This window comes from Mustelus asterias, chromosome 10, assembly GCF_964213995.1.
Source record: "Mustelus asterias chromosome 10, sMusAst1.hap1.1, whole genome shotgun sequence".
Lineage (NCBI taxonomy): Eukaryota > Metazoa > Chordata > Chondrichthyes > Carcharhiniformes > Triakidae > Mustelus > Mustelus asterias.
Genome location: NC_135810.1, coordinates 105,021,596 through 105,043,662, shown reverse-complemented (window position 1 = coordinate 105,043,662; position 22,067 = coordinate 105,021,596). Strand labels below are relative to the sequence as shown.

Genomic DNA, 22,067 nt, shown 5'->3' with positions numbered 1-22,067 from the left:
AGAACATGTTACGAGTGTAATATACACTGTAAAGTCGGGTGGATGCAAAATTCTACCCACAGTGTACTTAATTGAATTTCATCATGCACCCTCTTGAGTAAGATTTATATATTGATCTGGTAGTAAACTGGAAAAAATGTGTATGTGAAAGGAGTCGACAAGGAAACTAATAAGGCAATAGCCTTAAAAGAAAAACACTTGTGCAGAATTTGTAAACAACTCAGCCCAACAAAGTACTCTGTGAGAAATCCCTGAGTTCCAGCCATGTTGAGTCAACAGGTCTTGAGTGTTGCACTAAAATGGTACACTTGACCTACACACTGATGCACCAAACTTGAATCATTGGAAAGAAAAGGTTCTTTCTATGGTCAATGAAAACACTATATAAAATGTAAATAATAACATTCATAAGGCACATTATGTTCACATCAGTGCATTATCAATTCTTATTAAATGCAGTGCTTTGTGTCCTAGATATTGACCGGGTTATAGGATTTGCCACTGTAGATCTTTCTGCTTTATTATCCGGATTCCTATCTATTTGTGGCTGGTACAATATCACTGACTTTAGTGGCCAGTGCCAAGGACAACTCAAAGTAGCAATCACCCCTTTGGAGAATATCCATCACCTGAGAGGGAAGAGATGGATCAAGAGACACAAACAGTCAGCAGGTTCCGTAAGTATTTTTATTGATTTGGTGGCAAAAAGTAAAGCTTGGACACTGAAGGTGCAACCTGAGAAAAATAATTGGTCTGAATATAGATCATTTCCATTCGACACCAAAGGTAGTGCAATGAATTAGCATTAAATCATTACTGTAGGCTGGCAGAAGACGCACTTACTGGCATCAAAATCCTGTTTGTCATCCTCAGCCTACTTGTTTTTCTTTATTCGTTCAGGGGATGTGGGCATCGCTGGCTGGGCCAGCATTTATTGCTCACCGCTAATGGCCCTTTAACTGAGTGGTATAAGAGTCAACCACATTGCTGTGGGTATGGAGCCAAACGTAGGCCAAACCAGGTGAGGGTGACAGATTTCCTTCCCTTAAGGACATCAGTGAATTAGATGGGTTTTTACAACAATTGATAGTGGTTTCATGGTCATCATTAGACTTTTAATTCCAGGTTTTGTAGTGAATTCAAATTTCACCACCTGCCATGGTTGGATTCAAATCCAGGTCCCCCAGGGTATTACCCTGGATCTCTGGATTACTAGTCTAGTGAAAATACCACAACACCACTGCGTCCCCATTGTTTAATTGGACAAAATTCATTCAAACATCACAATGTCCCTTAAATTTATTAAATGGTCTGCTGTTATTTAAACTCTTCATGACATTACAGGGAGCATTTGTCTTCGTGTGATTTGTAAATCAATAAACAGCAGAGGACTGCAAATAAATCTTGGGGAATTCCATTAATATTGTCTCACCTTGCTCTCCACCTGCTGACAAAGTTAATCTGTTTAATCCTAACCAGGTTAGTATCATTCAAGCATATATCAACAGGAAATGGCAGAGAAGTTTACATACTGTTCCAAATGAGAAGGAGATGAGGGAATGCAGGAGGAGGCATTTATGAAGTGTTTATAGTAGAAAAGTTTATTTTTTTCCAAATGGTATGCTAAGAAAGCGATTTAGTGCATTACATATAATAATTTGACTTTAATATTACAGGCAACTACCCTTGAATCATTGTCATATAGGACGAGCGCCATGTATAATTCGTTTCCCAGTCATATCTCCAACTATTCAGAACAATTCATCACATCTCTGAATGCGGATGCTTTGTCTGGCAATGACAGGTACGCAATTGCACTAAGATTGTACTTTTTAAAAAAATAAGATTGTGCTGTTAGGGTAAAGAAAATGTAAACTGCTAATTTGGAAAAGAAAAGATTTGTGCCTGATGATACAATTACTTTAGAAACTTTTGGCAGGCTTGACAAGTAGAGAGATTAAACAGTGAACTTTGTTTCAGTCATGTACAGAGTTATCTTTCATGCTAAACTTAATTAATCAAATGGGGCTAATGCAAACTATCATTGAAATGGTGTTTCCAACTTCTCAACAGATCAATCAACGCAGAAATCCAAACCTCCCGCCACGAGGAACATATGAAAAATATTCGTAGGTTCCATCAGTCCTTGCAAAACGCTGGGTACTCTGAATCACTTTCACGGACTTCACTTTTCAGTGCTCTAAGGTAAACCAATTGTTTCTAAGTTAAAGTTTGTAATTACATTTGTGTAAAAGCGAAATACTGCAAATGATGGAGACCTGAAAAAACCCAAGTACCCTTCCAATCGTATTAAAATAGTTCTACAGCTTCTCGTTCATAGAATGATATAACACAGCAGGAGGTCAAACAGCCCAGCATGTGTGCCAACTCTTTGTCCCAATTAGTCCCACTCCTCTGTTCTTTCTCCATAATCTTACAGATGTTACTGCTTTGAGTATTTACTCAATTCCCTTTTGATATTTATTACTGAATTTGCTTCCACCATCCTTTAGGGCAATGCATAACAGATCATAACAACTTGCATCCTAAATTTATTTTTCTTCATATCTCCTCTGGTTCTTTTGCTGGTTACATTAAATCTATGATACCAACTCATCTTTACACAATTGGAATATTCACAATATTTAATTCAATCTACTGTCCTTTTTAAGAATAGTTAATACCTTGGCGGTCACGACAGATAAAGGTACAATCCCATGCCAGAATTGTTCATCTAATTCTCTTTTCTAAGCATCAGTCTTCAAAATAACCATTGTGTCAGTGTTTAGTTTCATTTGACTCAACCTGGGCAAGTAGAGGAGGCTTGAATAGTCCTGAAAGGAATATCATATGTAATCACCACTTCAGAACCTTGATGTAGTCTCTTCACAGAATTTAATTGTTAGCCAGATACTAATATTTTTATTGCTCAAGCCTGAAAATGTACCTTTGGGCTAGATTTATATTAGATTTATACTGTATTAGAGACTTTGGGCTACATTTTCCCAGCCCCTTGGGTAGGGGTGTAAGGGGAGAGGCCAGGAAATTAGCGGGAGCCCCATTGGGAGGCTCCACGAAGCATACTTGCTGCCAGGGAAATTTCCAAGGGGTGGGCTGGGAACAGGACCGGCAGCCCACTCCACAGCGACAGGCAGCCAATGAACGTGATTAAGGCCCCAGTTAGGAGCAATTTTTGCAGCTATGTGGGTGGAGGAGCCACACCGCTAAGTACGATAGAGGCAGTGGCCATTGCGGTTGGAAGCTCCATATCCAACAAGACGAGGCATGTGCATAACAGGACTCAGTAGCAGCTAAGCCCAAATTCAGCAAAAGAGTTCCCCCTCCGTCCCAATGGATCTACCAGCCTTGCTCCTGTTTATTTACTTACTGCTGTGAAGGCGAGTGAGAATGTCTCCCTGTTGAAATTTCCTTCAAGTTGCTTATCTGCCTCAGTAGTGCCCACCTTCCCTGTGGGGGGGGGGGTTACCAAGGCTCCAGCTCTGCAGGACATCAAGAGCTATTAAGGATGGTGAATGCAGTAGCAGCCAATTAGTGGTAATACACAGAATAAGAATTTATTAATTTTGACAATGCTATTATTTTTACTATTGATTCATGAAGAATGCTATCGGTTATCCTGACCTTAAGGACCCGAGTCTCTTTGGAAAATCTAACCCGCTCTTTAGTTCAGAGATAGCAGTTTGTCGAAATACTGTAGCAAAATATTATGCATGAAATCCTCTCCATTTATGGGCAGGTTAAGGAGAACCCAGTATGTCCATTTATGTGATGTGATTATTTTGCTCTTGTAATCCAGCATAAGGTAAGGCATGTATTGTATTTGATTGCATCACTACATCAAGGTCATAAAGATGCTAAGGGTACATCACCCGGTAATAATGTGGTAGCCTGGAATTTCCTGAGAATCTCATTAGCATGTCCCACAACATGTGATGCAGAGTGTGGGATGATACGTATGTGAATGACACTTGACCAAAGAATAAAACTACATAGCAGCCAAGTTGCTTTTAATTTTCTTCTTTTTAAATTCATGTTAAGATTGTTATTAGAATGCCTGATAGTCCGCCTTCACATTGGATGGAGAACATGTGATGATGGTAATTATTTTTCTGAGAATTATTACTCCTCAGGATGTACTCCAATTTTTACACAAATTCGACACTTCGAAACTTTTTGGGAGAATCCCACCCAACATAATTTACCGGAACCCTGTTACTGTTTGGAAAGATCAAGCATCTTTCATAATTTTTTGCTAACCCTGCCTATAGTAACTGAAGTTAAAGTTTAAAGTTTATTTATTATTGTCACAAGCAGGCTTACATTAACACGACAATGAAGTTACTGTGCAAATCCCCGAGTCGCCACACCTGTTCGGGTACACTGAGGGAGAATTTAGCACAGCCAATGCACCTAACCAGCACGTCTTTCAGATTGTGGGAGGAAACCGGAGCACCCAGAGGAAACCCACGCAGATACGGGGAGAACGTGCAAACTCCGCACAGACAATGATCCAAGCTGGGAATCGAACTATAACTACACTATGGAAGAGGACTAATTAAGAAGCTTTCTGTGTTTAAAGGATTATCAAATTTGGATTACTTTGTCCTAAAGAAAGACCACGTAAAAGTTAAAAGTAATCTTGTATGTCTTTTGCAAAGCATTAGAATGCTGACATACACCACATCAGTTCTTTACAATGGTGTATTCTTCCCCTTCCCCCAAAGCCAATAAACTGCACCTCTGCCACAGTGCTCTGCTGTTAACCCACCTTTGCCATATTGATCTAACAGGTGTGGTGAACAGTTACCAAAGTTTGAAATCAAGCAACAGGTCACCTCCTAGTCCTCTTGACCACAAAAGTTGAGCAAGACCAAATGGTGGAGGAGTAATAATTCTCAGAAAAATAATTACATTGTCCATAATTACATGTTCTCCATTCAATGTGAAGGCGGGCTATCAGGCATCATTCTAATAACAATCTTAGCATGAATTTTAAAGGAAGAAAATTAAAAGCAACTTAGCTGCTATGTAGTTTTATTCTTAGATCAAGTGTCATTCATATATGTGCCTGTCATCGTGAACTAAATAAAACTGATTTTGTTTACTGCACCTGAAATGTTATGTTTTTTAATTTTAATATGTGCAGGAGGAATCTCAGTGAGCTGGATGATATACAAAGATACTTCAGTCAGAAGCTGTCTACATCCCCATTTTCTCAAATGATAAATCCCACCCCAGTGCAAAGAGCAAATGAAAATGCAGTGAGTTTTCAACATAGATCATCAAATTCTGATGATGAACAAAATCTCTTGAAGAAGTCAAGTAAACTGGTCTCTGAAACTCACGACTTCATCAGTGGTGAGCAGAAGCAAGTCTTATATTATTTATTTGATTACAGCACTCTTAGTTTCTTATCCAATTTCACAAATCACGATTATTGGGCAGCACAGTGGTTAACACTGCTGCTTCAGAGCGCCAGGGACCCAGGTTTGATTCCCGTTCCCGGCCTGGGGTCACTGTCTGTGTGGAGTTTGCACGTTCTCCCCGTGTCTGCGTGGGTTTCCTCCGGGTGCTTCAGTTTCCTCCCACATTCTGAAAGACATGCTGGTTAGGTGCATTGACACGAACAAACACCGGACTGTGGCGACTAGGGGAATTTCGCAGTAACTTAATTGCAGTGTTAATGTAAGCCTTACTTGTGAATGATAAGTATGGATGGTTGTCTCTCTGGTTCTTTGCACCTTGTATCTTTATTTCCACACAACCTAGTTAAAGGGTAATAATTGCCATCTGCAGAAAAAAAAGTGCAATTGAAATGGTCTTCGTCATCCCATGTACAAACAGCAGTTATTTATTTGATTATTAGTGTCACAAGTAGGCATGCATTAACACTACAATGAAGTTACTGTGGAAATCCCCTAGTCACCACACTCCAGCACCTGTTCGGGTACACTGAGGGAGAATTTAGCATGGCCAATGTACCTAACCAGCACATCTTTCAGACTGTGGGAGGAAACTGGAGCACCCGGAGGACAGACATGGGGAGAAAGTGCAAACTCCACACAGACAGTGACCCAATCCGGGAATCAAACCCGGGTCCTTGGTGCTGTGAGGCAGCAGTGCTAACCACCGTGCCGCCCTTGTTAGAATGATTTGTATGTCCATAGCTGCCATAGCTCTGAATTTGACGTGTTTTTGTCATTTATATGTAACAACGATATTTTTTAAAATGCATATCCTCTGGAGGAATAGGATAAACATCAACTTCTGTTAGGCCGGTTAATTTGCAATAATCTGCAAATAATTTATGATTATGTGCTTTTTGCAGGCCAATGCTACTGGATAGCCGTACTATTCTCCAGTCTGATATCTTCTGCCCTAGTTATGTGTTTCCTCAGTGTTGTGCCACATGATATTGCACATTCTCACAAGAGTTTGAAATATTGGTTTTAGCTACTTGCAGTATTACTTTGAGTAGTCTGCTTTGCTGAAAGGCAGCGATTGAAATCCTAAATAGCTTTTCCCCCGCATGCTTTTTTTACATTAGGAGAGAATTAACCTAATTATAATTTCATTCACCAATTTTACTTCTTTGATAAGACCCTTATAATCTCACCTTCCTCCTACTCTGGGGTGGGGTGGCTATGATGCATATAGCTGCTTCATTGTGGGTAAATCATGTTTTTAGCATTATCTCTTGATATATTGAGGTGCAATCTCAATCCAACAACCAGATCCATTTATATACTATACTATTCTATACTAAATCTATGCATTGGCTTCAGATACCGTATTAACAGCTCACCAAAAAAATCTTATTGACGAGTGAAAAATATTGGTCAAATTACTTTTGTATTCATGCCCATGTTTGCACTTTAAATACAACAGGACTGCAAAAAGGAAGTAAAGCTGACATTACTTCTCCAACACGGTCTTCTCAAGGTACAGAAAAAGATTGGGAGAAATTTGCTGAAGATGAACCACAGCAATTAGAAAATGAAAGAAACAGAAGCGAGAGTGAAGTTTTCCCATATCTGCAGTCACCAGCGAGGGAAAATCTGAAGACCTACATTCCTCAGTTCTGTATGCAAGGAAATTCAGAGTTGAGACAAACTATACCTGATGAATACTTTGATCAACAGCAGATAGATTTCCAGAATATTAGATCCAATGTAGAAATGGGAAACCAGCAAAGTGACAATAGCAGTGAGGCGTGTAGTGAAGAAGGATATGAGGAAGATGTGATACTGCCAAGAACCTTAAATGACCTGACTGCTATGACTGACAGGACCAGCCCTTGGTCAAGTATCTTCTCCGATTTAGAAGAGAGTTGTAAGCCTGAATGTGAAGGTGTGAGAGAGACCCAGGAGCCAACTAGAAATGGAAATCTGGCTGAGGAAGAACAAGCAATTCCTGTCCATGTACGTGATGAGCTGTTTACTAAGAGATTGCAAAATAAGAATTGCCGTCTACCTGGCAGTATCGCAGCTGGTGAGCCGCCACATACCGAAAGATCATCATCAGTAAATGAAGGAATAAACCTCAATGTGCCAGACAGAAATTTAATTCTCCAAGGTGGACAATTCACAGAAACAGAGTTACCAGAAATACAATCCTCAGATGATCGAGATTTGTTTTCCTCAAACCCTGATGAAGAAGATGATTTGATGCAAGAAAATGGAGATGTTACAGAATGTGATATTCTTCCCAGTGGAGAATCTTCACTTACAGATACAGAGAAAGGAAGCCTAAAAATAAAGAGTATTCATGAAGGCTACCACCACAACAACAGAAATAGAGAGAGTGGAAATGAAAACCAAGAGTTATTCGAAAGGCAGAACCATGAAGACGCACAGTTCTCTAAAGCTGGTGGGGAATGTGTTCAGAGGAGACATGAGGAGAGTGAAGATACAGATTCATCAGAAGATACTCATTCAATCAGATTGTATCCTTTTGTAACTGTAACTTATTTTTTTTTAGTGAACTTTTATTCAGACACATATTTGTTCCTCAAATCTTCCAATGAAAGACTGCTGTGAAAAGCATTTGTGAAATATTATTTGTGTGTAGTTAGCCAAATACCATGGCACTTTGGGCGGAATCTTACTAGAATTTGGCGAAGTGTCATTTCTGGCGAGAAAACCGGTGTGGAGCTCTCCAGCCCCATTGGCCTGGTTTCTCCTGGAATATTCACACTTTGGCAGCAACAAAAAAAAGTGTGCGGGGTTTGTGCTCTCACTCTGGCAGGGCAGTGATTCTTAGAGCCAGCAAAGCCAACTGCACAGGAAAGGGCACCCTGATCGGAACAGAAAATTTAACCACCACCACAAAGATATTAGGTACCCTGTCCTGATTGCGTCATCAAGAGAACCAATGAAATTGGAAAGCGCGGTCACACCAAAGTGAGCAACTTTTCGATTCTCACAGGATTTGACCCCAGGCCCCCTATTATTCATCATTTATATAAATGACATAGATGACGATATGGGGGGTAGTATTAGTAAGCTTGCGAATGACACAAAGATTGGCCAGGTGGTTAACAGTGAGGTTGAGTGTCTTGGGCTATAGGAATGTTCAAACTGGACGATCAAATGGGAAGACAAGCAGCAGATAGACTTTAACCCTGAAAAGTATGAAGTAATGCATTTTGGAAGGAGTATTTGGTGAGGAAGTATTCAATGAATGGCATGACAAAAGAATGTTCTGAGGAACAAAGAGACCTTGGTGTATTTGTCTATTGATCTCTGAAGGTGGAAGGGCGTGTTAGTGGGGTGGTGGAAAAGGCATATGGGACACTTGCCTTTATCCAATGAAGCGTAGATAACAAAAGTAGGGAGGTCATGTTGGCTCTGACAAAGAGTCATCTAGACTCAAAATGTTGGCTCTACTCTCCACAGATGCTGTCAGACCTGATGAGATTTTCCAGCATTTTTGTGTTTTTGGTTAAGGTCATGTTGGAGTTGTGTAGAACTTTGGTGAGGCCACAACTGGAGTACTGTGTGTTGTTCTGGTTGCCACATTATAGGAAGGATGTGATTGCACTGGAGGAGGTGCAGAGAAGATTCACCAGGATGTTACCTGGGATGGAACATTTAAATTATGAAGAGGGGTTGGATAGGCTTGGGTTATTTTCGTTGGAGCCGAGAAGATTGGGGGACGACCTCATCAAGGTGTACAAGATTGAGGGGCATGGACAGAGTGGAGAGGGAGCAGCTGGTTTCCTTAATTGAAGGGTCAGTCATGAGGGGACACAAGTTCAAGATGAGGGGCAGGAGATGTAAGGAAAAGCTTTTTTTACCCAGAGGGTGATGGCAGTCTGGAATGTGCTGTCTGGAAGGTGCAGAGACGAGTTGTCTCACATCCTTTTAAAAAGTTCCTGGATGATTACTTGGCACATCATAACATTCAAAGCTGTTGGCCAAGTGCTGGTAAATAGAATTAGGTAGATAGCTCGGGGCTTCCTCACGTGTCAGTGCAGATGCGATGAACTGAAGGGGCTCATTTGCACAGTGTGATTCTGTAGACAGTCTGGTCACAAAGATTGGAGTTGGGGAAAAATGTAGCACGTTCGCATTGTAAATTAGGTTATACTGAAGAAGCTATATATTTTGTGTTCTTAAAAAGGTCACTGATGTTAATAATCTTTAACATCTTCATTCAGATCTAATCCAGTTATAATTCCAAACTTTTTTCTCCCACCAAGTCATTTAGAAGCTTCAATGCGGGTGCTAAATGTCGCACAGTCATTCCATACAGCTGCAGCAAATCCAGTAAGTCACAGTTGTTACCTTGCATTTGTTACACTGGTCAGAAATTGCATCCACTTTAATATAAATTTGTATATTAACTATGTGAGAGCAAAATTATCTTATTGGCTAGGTGAAAGTTGTGGTGGCAGGCATTAATAATCGATTGTACATACATAATGAAGGAGACCTGTTTGTTCTCTCAAGTAGCTTTATGTACTGATGATAGTTAAATTGTCTTAAAAAGTTAGAGAATTTCCTAGAATCTTTCCTGATTTGGCTGCAGTTCTGTCCTTTTTGTTTTACCTGTGACGAAGGTTGCATTTCTAAGTAGTGGGTGAATGTTTTGTAAGTTCATGCTATTTACCAGGTCAGGTAGGCCTGAGAATTTTTGACCACCCTTCTTGTAAATTCTTTCTGTATGTTCATGTATTAGACCAGGTTAGAAAGTATTGGAAAGGAGAAAACAACTATTAGCTAGACTTTTACAAGTGGATAGAGGAATATGTGAGGTAGTACACTTTGCTTGTATGTCGGAGATGGACGTGAAAACGAAATGGGAAGCAGTGAAAGGGATGGTGCGAGGTAGTGTTTCAATTAGAAAAAGCCCATTCATTGATTCTCTGGAACTTCACTCAACACTTCACCTCCTTCAGATCCTAGATCTCGCATGAGTGCTTTCTTATTTTTCGAATTGAATTACTGCCTGTATCTCAATACTTTTATTCCTTGGGAAGAGATGCATTTTGTACTTAGAAGCTACAGTTTGGGTTCTGGATTCAACTGAAGTGCTACTAACTTGTACAAACTTACCTGCTATGCTTCTGGCTCCTTACTCTTTGCCTGCCTGTTCACTGTTTTATTAGTTTTATAGCTGTGCCATTTGTTTTGTAAATCAAGTTAATGTAAAGTTTAAAATTTATTTATTAGTGTCACAAGTAGGCTTACATTAACAACGCAATGAAGTTACTGTGAAAATCCCCGAGTCGCCACATTCCAGCACCTGTTCAGGTACACTGAGGGAGAATTTAGCATGGCCAATGCACCTAACCAGCACGTCTTTCGGACTCTGGGAGGAAACCAGAGCACCCAGAGGAAACCCACGCAGACACGGGGAGAACGTGCAAACTCCACACAGACAGTCACCCGAAGCTGGAATTGAACTCTAGTCCCTGGTGCTGTGAGGCGGCAGTGCTAACCACTGTGCCGCCCATAATGTAGCACTTTTAAGCAAATTAAACATCATTTAATAGGCTTGTTTTGTTAAATCAAGGCCAGAGTGGTTGCCTGGGCTATTTTTGAATTTTCCATATTTGTTTTGTCTAATTGGCCGGGGTTATTTTCTAGGTTTTCCTCTGTCCCAGCAGATTGCATGACTTTCCGATGAGATAGGGAGTAATGCAGAAACCACCACAGTTGTGTGGGACTGCTAAATGGGCTATTGGGTCTTTTCCTGTCCATCATTGCTCATATCTAAATAGTATTGACACCATCCACTGATATTTTGAGGGAGAAGAAAAATCAATTGCCTTTCCCCAGTGCAATTATTTTTAATATACCTTCTGGGGAATACCTCCAGCAAGAACTTAAACATGAACATTTTGTCCATCCTTAAGTGGTTGGTGAGCTCCTTTGCACTGTGGATTAAAAACATGTTTGTGCCAACTAAGTGCTCAAAATAACCTGGCCTTTTATGCTTCTTGGCAGGCTCATTCTGCTATGCAGGAAGATTATTATGCAGTTTTCTTACGTAACTGGGTTCTTATTACAGTATTCTGACATACAATATTCCATTAGTACTGTTTACTTCATTCAGGCTGCCCTGAAGCCTCAGTGTTGCAATCATATCTGTTATGAGCTAACTACAGCAGGCAATATATATTTAGCACACAGTAAACAGATTGCTTTTATACACTTTTTTAAAATTTACATTTATGATTTGGTATATATTGCTCATGTATTAAATTCCACTGATATTTAATTTTCACAGCTTAAAGGATAAATGCTTTAAACCCCTGGTTTTAATCCACAGTTCCTGGTATATTAACTGATTTGAGACATGCTGGAGTTTGAGGTGCTACAACTGACTTGAATAACTCTGGGTTGAAAGGGATGGGATGGAGGTCAGATGCTAGTATTCCTGCTCCTAATTGTGATCAAGTAGCTGGTGACAGCACATATGTGGGAACACTCCGTTGCTTTTCCAAATGTTATTTTTAACTGGTTCAGGTGCCACGTAGTAGCAACGCAGCAGCACCACAACTGAGATCAAGAATAGGGCAATGCAATAAATCAAACCTTCATCCCACTGCAGTGTTGATAATATGCTTTGGTTCTCCAAAATGTTTTACAAGCACACCATTCTCTTTTTTTATTTTAGATGTTAACATGGTGCTGAGCCACAAAAATACTTCTTTAATTGCCAACAATTAAAAATATTGCATTCCAATCTAACTTAAGTTTAAGGCTTTTATTAATTTAATGTGAATGCTTACAGTTATAAAATGTTAGCATTTATAATAAGTTTCCAATGTATACAGGATACAAAAAGGGGTCACGAAATGTCCTTGGCAGACAGGATTAAGGAGAATCCCAAGGCATTTTATACATACATTAGGAACAAGAGGATTGTCAGAGAAAGAGTCGGACCTCTCAAGAACAAAGGAGGGGAATTATGCTTAGAACCCAAGGAAGTAGGTGAGATCCTAAATGAATACTTTGCATCAGTATTCACAAAGGAGAGGGACACATTGATTGGTAGTGTCTCAGAGGGATGTGTAGACCCATTAGAACAAATCGCAATTACAAGGGAGGAAGTGTTAGGTGTTTTAGGAAGCATTAAGGTAGACAAGTCCCCAGGGCCAGATGGCATCTGTCCTAGATTACTGAGTGAGACAAGAGATGAAATTGCTGGGCCTCTAACAGAAATCTTTGTTTCTTCATTGGACACAGGTGAGGTCCCAGAGCATTGGATGATAGCAAATGTGGTCCCATTATTTAAGAAGGGTAGCAAGGATAACCCGGATAATTATAGGCCAGTGAGCTTAACGTCATGGTGGGGAAATTGTTGGAGAAGATTCTTAGAGATAGGATCTATACACATTTAGAACTGAATAGTCTCATTAGTGATAGACAACATGGTTTTGTACAAGGGAGGTCATGCCTCACAAATTTGGTTGAGTTTTTTTGAGGAGGTGACCAAAATGATTGACGAGGGAAGGGCTGTGGATGTCATCTACATAGATTTTAGTAAGCATTTGACAAGGTCCCTCATGGCAGGCTGGTGCAAAAGGTTAAATCTCACGGGATCAAAGGTGAATTAGCTAGATGGGTACAGAACTGGCTTGGCCATAGAAGACAGAGGGTAGCAGTGGAGGGATCTTTTTCTGATTGGAGGTCTGTGACTAGTGGTGTTCCGCAGGGCTCTGTACTGGGACCTCTGCTGTTTGTGATATATATAAATGATTTGGAAGAAGATGTAGCTGGTCTGATTAGTAAGTTTGCGGACGACACAAAGATTGCTGGAGTTGCAGATAGTGATGAACGTTGTCAGAGAATACGGCAGGATATAGAATGGCTAGAAAATTGGGCGGAGAAATGGCAGATGGAATTTAATCCAGATAAATGCGAAGTGATGCATTTTGGTAGATCTAATGTAGGGGGGAGTTATACAATAAATGGCAGAACCATCAGGAGTATAGACACACAGAATTCTGTTTGTGAACAGAATTCCCACTCACCTGAAGAAGGGGCTTGCAGCTCCGAAAGCTTGTGTGGCTTTTGCTACCAAATAAACCTGTTGGACTTTAACCTGGTGTTGTTAAACTTCTTACTGAAGTTATAGGTACATGGGATTATTAAATTTGCATAAAGCTTTAATGATCAAAATCTGTGTGTAACTCCATCGTGCTACACTAAGAACCGATGAATAAAGTACGATTGTGACATTCGCAGTTTAAAAAACTATTTCTGTTGGCAATCATGAACAATGTGCAGAAGATTATATTTGTGCTAATAACCAATACAAAAATACCCCATTCAAATCACAAACTTGTTCCTAAATAGCTGATTCCGTTCAAGGTGACAGTTGATGCACTACATCTGGCATCACTGCCAAGTTGAATATGTTGGGGACTATGGAAGGAGAGGAATTAGTAGGGTTCCCATTCCTGGTGGGTATTGGACAAGGACAGGATACAGGTTGATTTATGAGCCCTCCCCACGTCTAATCACCACCTGCCATTTGCTACCTAAGCGCCTTGAGCATAAAAAAGAACTTGTGGAGGGAGGGGGTGGAATAGTCTTAAAGAAGCAATATTTATTCACCAGCAGAGCAAGTTATCTTCCTCCGTTCAGTACAATTCTTACCCTCTGCTAGAAGGTAAACTGTATTTTCTTTTGCGAAACTGTTACTGCTCCTCATTGCTTAAGTGGCTGAGTTAATTTATGGCAGAAAATGGAGTTTGCGTATGATTTGAGGATAGACATCCTGTTAATCAGGTTTCACTTTGTAGCCTTTACAGGCATAAAGGTCACACATTGATAATTAAAACCAGTTGCAGCCAGATATGCTTGTTTTGAAGGCTAAGATGTCATCAGCTGTTCTGCTGGTTGAAGCCAAACTTTTTTTTGCAAGTCAGCTGATCAGGAAGGTAGTCGGGCGTATCGGGGAGGGAAAGAACCCAGTTTTCTGATGACTCTTGCTAGTTTCTGTTCTGCAAGCTAGTAATTCATTATTTGTCAAATGAAATTGTAAATGTTATAAATAGTATTAGTCTTAAATCATATCGAGTTTACTTGGAGTAAATCTTGAGATAATTTTAAATTCCACAGAAATATGTGCCCGTCTTCAGCTGTAAGTCTATATCAAGCTAAACATGAGTGAGATTTTTCAGTTTAAAAATGGTTTCCATTATGTTTCCAGCGTTGAATTTTATTCTGAGGCGACTTCATTATGCACACTTGATAATTTGAATATTTTAAGATATTTAATTGAAATGAAAGAGAAATGCATTAAAAATATGGGTTACGGCCACATTGCTTCATGAATTTGTATTATACACATATTTCTATCAGTGTTCGCAGATTAAAAGTATATTTTCATAGTATTAAATTAAATAAGACAGGTATTGATTTATCCCACACTTTTGCTCTGTTATAACTATTGTATTTCCATGTACTTTTTTTTTTAAATTTGAGTCAGGGTGGTGTTGTGACTTGGAGAGAAAGTTGAAGGTGATGGTAATCCCAAGCTGAGTGCGTTGAACACACAGTCTCCATGCATTAGCAGCCAGGCTGTTGTGCTTGAAGACCTGTGCTCCCAGTTGTTCCTCCAGCCAAGCTGTTCCAGAACCGTTATAACACTGGCATCAATTGTCCGGTTATCACCTGTTCACAAAAGCCATTTAAATTGGCCAATTCTCAAAACTGATGGAAAGAGTCACCAAAAAAAAGCAATGCTATTAAGCAGCATAAGCTCTCACATAACCTTCTTACCAATGCTCAGTTTGTATTTCTCAGAACCTTGATTTCAGGCCTCGCTACAGTTTGTAGCCTCCCCCCCTCCACCCCCCCACTGATCTCAAGCAGAGAGCTGTCGGACCCACCTCCCCCACCCAAATTGAACTTGTATGGAGCATGCCTGTTTCGCATTGATTCTGGATGGGTGAATGCAGTGGTAAAGGGGGAAGTGCAGTTAAGGTCAATTTAAATGGCCATCGTGCCCATTTCGTGTGCGGTCCCAATGGCGGCCATTTTCGGGTCTTGGTAAAGGGGGAACCGGCGTGGAGGTTGGCACGGATCGCGCTACTCGCCTCACGCCCCACTTTACCAAGTTTTCACGCCCGAAAACGGGCACAACGCAATGGTAAAATCGAGCTCTTTGTTTTCAATGCACTCAACTATTTCTTAATATCACACAGAAGAATTAAATGGCTGAATATTGGCATGTGCAAGGTGGGGACATATGAATGACCATCTACCTACCACTTCTGACTAAAGCTGGTTGCAAATGCTTCAGCCAATATCAGCTTTTTTCAATAGCAGCTATTACCTCACTAAACCCACTCCATTTACTTCACGGTGAAACTTTAAATACCATTTACTCCTCCTGTGAAAATACTATCTCTTCAAACAAGAAATAATAGTGGCGAATTCAGAATAAAATTAGGAATTCCTCTTCAACTCCAATCGTGCAATCTCCAGAGACCACATCTACCCATGACTCGTTGCAATCTCAACTAACCACCAACTTTATTTGCAAAAGTTCTCCTTTCCCAGAAATTTATCACGTTTCCTTTTAAACAATTGTGACAACCTTGTACTCAGCAATTTGCTCCAGAGGGCAATGACTGAGCGTGCTGTGGTTCAAAATATATGTACTTGTATTGCATCTGATTTATCAACCTATCTAATCTGAGGAAGTCAGTTGTGAAAATGATGGTCTAAACTCATTTTCCTTCCTGTTCTCTGTTACTTCACTGCTACATGACTTGCCTAATCTCTGTTAGAACTCAAAATTAATTTACTTTCCATTCACATGCACGTTTGACTAGCATTCTAGGCCCAGAACAATTAATAATTTCTGTCTTTCTTTGGCCTCCCTCAGGCGATAACTATTCTCACCTCCAAGTCCCCTCTACTCTATCACTCAGTCAAGCAACCATTCATTTTTTCAAATGTTTTTCATCCACCCTACTCCCTCAACACCTAATCAAATTCATTACAACACTGTCTTCCTTCTCTCTTATTGTCATCAAAGGGATCTGGGCGTGCAGGTCCACAGTTCCCGAAATGTGGCAACATGGGTTTCCAAGGTGATTAAGAAGATATATGGCATGCTTGCCTTCATTGGCCGAGGCATTGAGAACAAGAGTTAGCAAATCGTGTTGCAACTCTGTAAAACCTTGGTTAGGCCAATTTGGAGTATTGCGTGCAATTTTGGCCACCACACTACCAAGAGGATCTGGAAGCTTTGGAGAGAGTGCAAAAAAGATTCACCAGGATGTTGCCTGGTCTCAAGGGTGTTGATTATGAGGGAAGGTTGAATAAACTAGGATTGTTTTCACTGGAAAGACAGAGGCTGAGGGGAGACCTGATAGCGGTCTACAAAATTGAGAGGCATAGGTAGGGTGGATAGTCAGAGGTTTTTTCCCAGGGTGGAAATGTCAATTACAAGGGGGCACAGGTTCAAGGTGAGAGGGGGAAAGTTTAAGGGAGATGCGCAGGAGAAGTTTTTCAGGCATAGTTGTGGAAGCAGGCACATTAGCAATATTTAAGAGGCATCTGGATGGGTACATGAATAGGGAGGGAATAGTGGAATACAGACCAAGTAAGGGCAGAAGGTTTTTTTTTATAGTTTAGTTAGGGCGACGTGATCAGCACAAGCTTGGAGGGCCGAAGGACCTGTTCCTATGCTGTACTTTTCTTTGTTCCAAGGCTTGAATCACCTTGAACAAGTATATTGTTACCCTTGATAATGCTCTCAATATGCTCCAATGGATGCATCTCACTACCTGTTACTGCATCCTAATAAATAGTAATATTTGGAGACCTATCCTCTTGTCCCCTACTGTTGGATCAAACCTTTCTGTTCCACTCGCCCCAATCATTACTGTCCCCTTGGCACTATCAATAGAAGAATGAGTACAGCCCTTCTTCACATTTTTGTCTGAAATGTCCATTCGCTTGGGCACAAGACCCTTTCAATCTGTGATCTTATTGTGGATAGTTGCATTAACATCCTGACTTTGACTGAAACTTGGATCAAAGATGTACAGAACTGTGTACAGTTCTGGTCACCTTATGATTGAAATGATATTATTAAACTAGAAAGAGTGCAGAAAAGACTTACTAGGTTGCTACTGGGCCTTAATGGTCTGAGTTATAAAAAGAGGCTGGCTAGACTGGGACTTCCTTCCCTGGAGCGTAGGAGGCTTGGGGGGGATCTTCTAGAGGTCTATAAAATAATGAGGGGCAAAGATAAGTCAGGTAGTCAACACCTTTTCCCAAAGGTAGGGGAGTCTAAAACTAGAGGGCATAGATTTAAGGTGAGAGGGGAGAGATACAAAAGGGTCCAGAGGGGAAATTTGTTTCACACAGAGGGTGGCGAGTGTCTGGAACAAGTTGCCAGAGGTCATGGTAGAGGCAGGTACAATTTTGTCTTTTAAAAAGCATTTAGTCAGTTGCATGGTTAAGATTGGTATAGAGAGATATGAGCCAAACACGGGCAATTGGGATCAGCTTAATGGTTAAAAACTGGGCAGCATGGACAAGTTGGCCGAAGGCCTGTTTCCATGCTGTAAACCTCTTTGACTCAATGATTGCCGCCTCTATCCTCAGTCACCTGTAATGGTTCCCAACCCTGAAACCTCTTAACTTAAAAATTCTCATCCTCGTGTTTAAATCTCTCCATGACTCTTCCAGTCCTATCCTTTGTAACCTATTCCAGTCAGAAAACCCCATAAACTCCCTACTACTCTGACTGTGGCCTTTAGTGCATTTTCCCTTATTTTTATGGGTAAAGGTACATTTTTGGCAGCAAAGAAGAAATTCCAGGAAGATTAACACAATTCCACAGATTGGGATCTAGGCTGCTGAAGGCTGAGGTAGAGGCTCCGCCTTCAGCAGCCTAGATCCCAATCTGTGGAATTGTGTTAATCTTCCTGGAATTTCTTCTTTGCTGCCAAAAATGCACCTTTACCCATTTACCTACCAAGCCTTGCCCCCTACTTAAACCTTTTCACCATCTGCACATCTCATCATAAGACTCCCTCTGAACTTTCCCTTCCCTTGCAATTCAGAGATATTGTAACTGAATTAAAGCAGAATATGAAGGATGAGAAGCTGCTCATTTGTCAAAAGAATATTGCTGGAACGATTTTTTTTTCTTTCAATTTCTTTCACATTCTCCCTTGTCAATTCCCTCTGTTTGTGTAAAATAACCCTCTTCAGGGTAAGAGTGTTATGTCCTTGACAAAGCTCAAAGCATTTGTTTCCAAAGCTGACCAACACTGACCTGTTGCTGTGTGGTGTTTGTTCCAAGGAGCAATAACCACATCCCAGAAACTGTCTTGGTGATGATCAAAGCAGTGATGGCTGACCAGCCAATATTGCTGCTGATGAAGTGATTTTAGCCTTTGTGCTCTGAAGATTGAGTGGAGTCAAATTGACAGAAGAACTTTTTCCAGTTGATCATTAGCAGTATAACACATACAACTCGATGTGAAGCTGAGGGACATTAATTGACCTGCTTCAGTAGAACACTTAACATTATAGAGTGTAATAGACACTAACCCGCAGAGCAGAGATGGCGTAACATACTAATATTTCCATTAAAAGGTTCTGGCCCAGGTTTTTTCACTTCTGTACTCGGCAGCCTTCGATCTCCTTTGACGGATGGAAAATTTCTAGCTGGTAATTGTGGAATTGCTGCAGTGGACTTTGATCTAAGCGTTAATTTGATTTGCTTTCCAGTAATTTTATTAATGAGAATTGCAGAGAGAAGAAAAACACCCTTGTGGGTTTTGAAATCACACTTTAAAAATATTTCTAAATTTCCCTTTTCAGAGAGATGTTTCAAGTTTGACTCGAACTGGTCCCCGTCGCAGCAATCGTCAAAGACCAAGATTAGCATCAACGGAACTACCTAAAGAAGAAACTGAAAGAATTGCTAAGATTTTTGCAGGACACTTTGTAGAAGAAAGCTGAAAAAGTATTTTACAGTTGTTATTCTTTTTGAAGTAATAACATAATTTGCAACAAAAATTGGAAATGTTCACATAAATTGCCCCTGACAGTTAATGCTGCATGTAGACTCCGGCTGCTTACTACCAGGACCTGAACAACAAATGCAATGAAGTTTATTACCACTGATACCTTTTTGCTCCTGGGAAGAAAATACATAATTGATTTGCACCTATGTACTATTAATACACGTCTATTCAGCCCATGTGGTCCATCAGTCCTCGTTTCTCATGGATGTGAGTATGGAGAGATTCTACTTGAGATAAAAATACAAACTTGAGTTTCTATCTTCCACATTACCCATTGAAAGTTATCCTCCTTGTCGCACAGCGGTATAAATGATGTGCACAACGGTCCAGAACAGAAGATATTGGGGCAGTGTAAAGCACACAGCATACATCTGCAAAGTAGTGTCTTTTTTTACATTCTCTGTAAAGCACTGCCATAATACAATGGCAATACTTATTTCAATACAATGATTTCATTACCCACTTGTAAATTTTTAAAAATCATGATAGTTCTGGCACGCATAATCAGCATCAGAGGCCAAATCGCAGAAGAAACCAATTCTCCTCTAACAATGCTTGACAATTAGATTTTACTTGTTGTTGTCCATGACCTCAGCTGTACAGGCTTCTTCTGCTTGAACTGAAAACAATCCCACTCATGAATTGGCAAAAATCTCAGTAACTGGATGAAAAATACTGATCATGTATACCTAAATGTATAGGTAGGGCGGCACGGTAGCACAGTGGTTAGCACTGCTGCTTCACAGCTCCAGGGTCCCAGGTTCAATTCCCGGCTCAGGTCACTGTCTGTGTGGAGTTTGCACATTCTCCTCGTGTCTGCGTGGGTTTCCTCCGGGTGCTCCGGTTTCCTCCCACAGTCCAAAGATGTGCGGGTTAGGTTGATTGGCCAGGTTAAAAATTGCCCCTTAAAGTCCTGGGATGCGTAGGTTAGAGGGATTAGTGGTTAAATATGTGGGTGGGATTGTGGTCGGTGCAGACTCGATGGGCCGAATGGCCTCCTTCTGCACTGTAGGGTTTCTATGATTCTATAAATGTTCGAATTTTTTTTAAAAACTTACCAGTGGGCAAAGTTGGCACAACATTGAAATAAGTGTTTTGGTATTAGTCCAGTGTATAATATAGAAATGAAACTATTCAACATATTACGTCTGCCAGTTTCAGGATGGACTGGACAGAAACCAGCATTGAATAATTGTTCTCATCCACTTTGCAATACAATTATATTGGTCCTGGAGGCAGTTTCGAAACTGCTGTTTGATTTGCAATAAAAACCAGGGTACAAGAACAAATGGACCAGATTTTAAATGGACGCTAATTTATTCAAACCCGTATACCAGTTAGTTTGTCTTTTTTACATTGACCCCACTTCAGTGGTCCAATATAACAGTGATTACTTACTCTCATGGCCTCTGAGCCCACTTAAACAACTTGAATGTCTCTTTCTCGTACTTTTAACAATGCACACTCATGCTAAAATTAATCTGTACTGTACTTGTTTGGTATTTGAGTACTATATAGGGGAAAGGGAAAGATGACTCGATAGTTTTCAAATGCACATTCGGTAATGTTGTTTTGGAGTGCTAACAAAAAGCAAATTGTACCATTAGTAATAAACTGTAAACAGGTTCCTTTTAAATAAGATTTGCGAGCGAATTTTCCCGTTCCACCTGTCTCAGGAATCGTAGCGGGCGAGGGGTGGACCATGGAAAGGTCTGTTGACCTCTGTTGGGATTTTCCAGTCTCGGGGTGAACGCGGCTGGATAATCCCATCTGGTAATGCATGCTGTCTTAAAGTACAGAGAGTAAAAATCAAAGGGCAGCAATGCACAGACTTTCCTGTACGTGGATAGGAGGATTTCATTCTGTTGATGTTGTTTTAATGTATTTTTTATTTGTATGAACTTATTTAAATCTTGTAAAGTAAGCTACTAAATTTTAACATTCTTTTGTATCAGTCAGAATTATGTCTGTGGTTTTTCACAAAAATGTTGCAGTGCAGTAATAAATTATTTTTCATTGTGGTACTTCTTGTTTGTAACAGTTCACCTGGTTGTGTGAAACCATTTAGAACCTCTCGCTGTTGTTGTTGGTTTCCTTTTTGAGATATGATGTCAGTAAAATAACAAGTGTGGCTTTGTGTTGCAAGTATCACATTTTCAATGCCTATTGTGCCTACGGCAAATGACGAATAAGTTTGTACTGGATGGCATCAATTTTTGAAGTCTATTATTTAACCTGTGCAATTAATTGCTCCACCCTTTATTTTGCAAGAGTACCCAATCTTTACAATAGTGCAGCAAATTAATTCAATGGTGCAGCAAATTAATTCATACGGATGATGAATTGTTGTCACTCTAGGACATTGTAACAAGTATAGTGAAATGTAGATTGACATGTACGGTTCCTCGTTGAATTTCTGATCTTCAGTTCAGATTTCTGTCATCTGTTTTTGTTTCTGATCTTGGGTGTTTAGAAGAGATGCTTTACCACAACCAGTTGAATGAGAAATCAGAGGATGTGTTGATCC

At 40.2% G+C, this 22,067-nt stretch overlaps 1 protein-coding gene across 1 annotated transcript in view; it reads left to right on the top strand.

Annotated features, from left to right (window-relative positions):
• Nucleotides 1-21,564, top strand: part of c2cd3 (C2 domain containing 3 centriole elongation regulator) — a 112,948-nt gene extending 91,384 nt beyond the window's left edge. The window contains exons 27-33 of the mRNA XM_078222361.1: nucleotides 475-677; nucleotides 1,677-1,804; nucleotides 2,074-2,205; nucleotides 5,168-5,379; nucleotides 6,910-7,966; nucleotides 9,683-9,791; nucleotides 19,335-21,564. Of these exons, the coding sequence (XP_078078487.1) occupies nucleotides 475-677; nucleotides 1,677-1,804; nucleotides 2,074-2,205; nucleotides 5,168-5,379; nucleotides 6,910-7,966; nucleotides 9,683-9,791; nucleotides 19,335-19,475 (1,982 nt within the window). The 3' untranslated portion in view covers nucleotides 19,476-21,564. The remainder of the gene's footprint in view (nucleotides 1-474; nucleotides 678-1,676; nucleotides 1,805-2,073; nucleotides 2,206-5,167; nucleotides 5,380-6,909; nucleotides 7,967-9,682; nucleotides 9,792-19,334) is intronic.
• The last annotated feature ends 503 nt before the right edge of the window (nucleotides 21,565-22,067 follow it).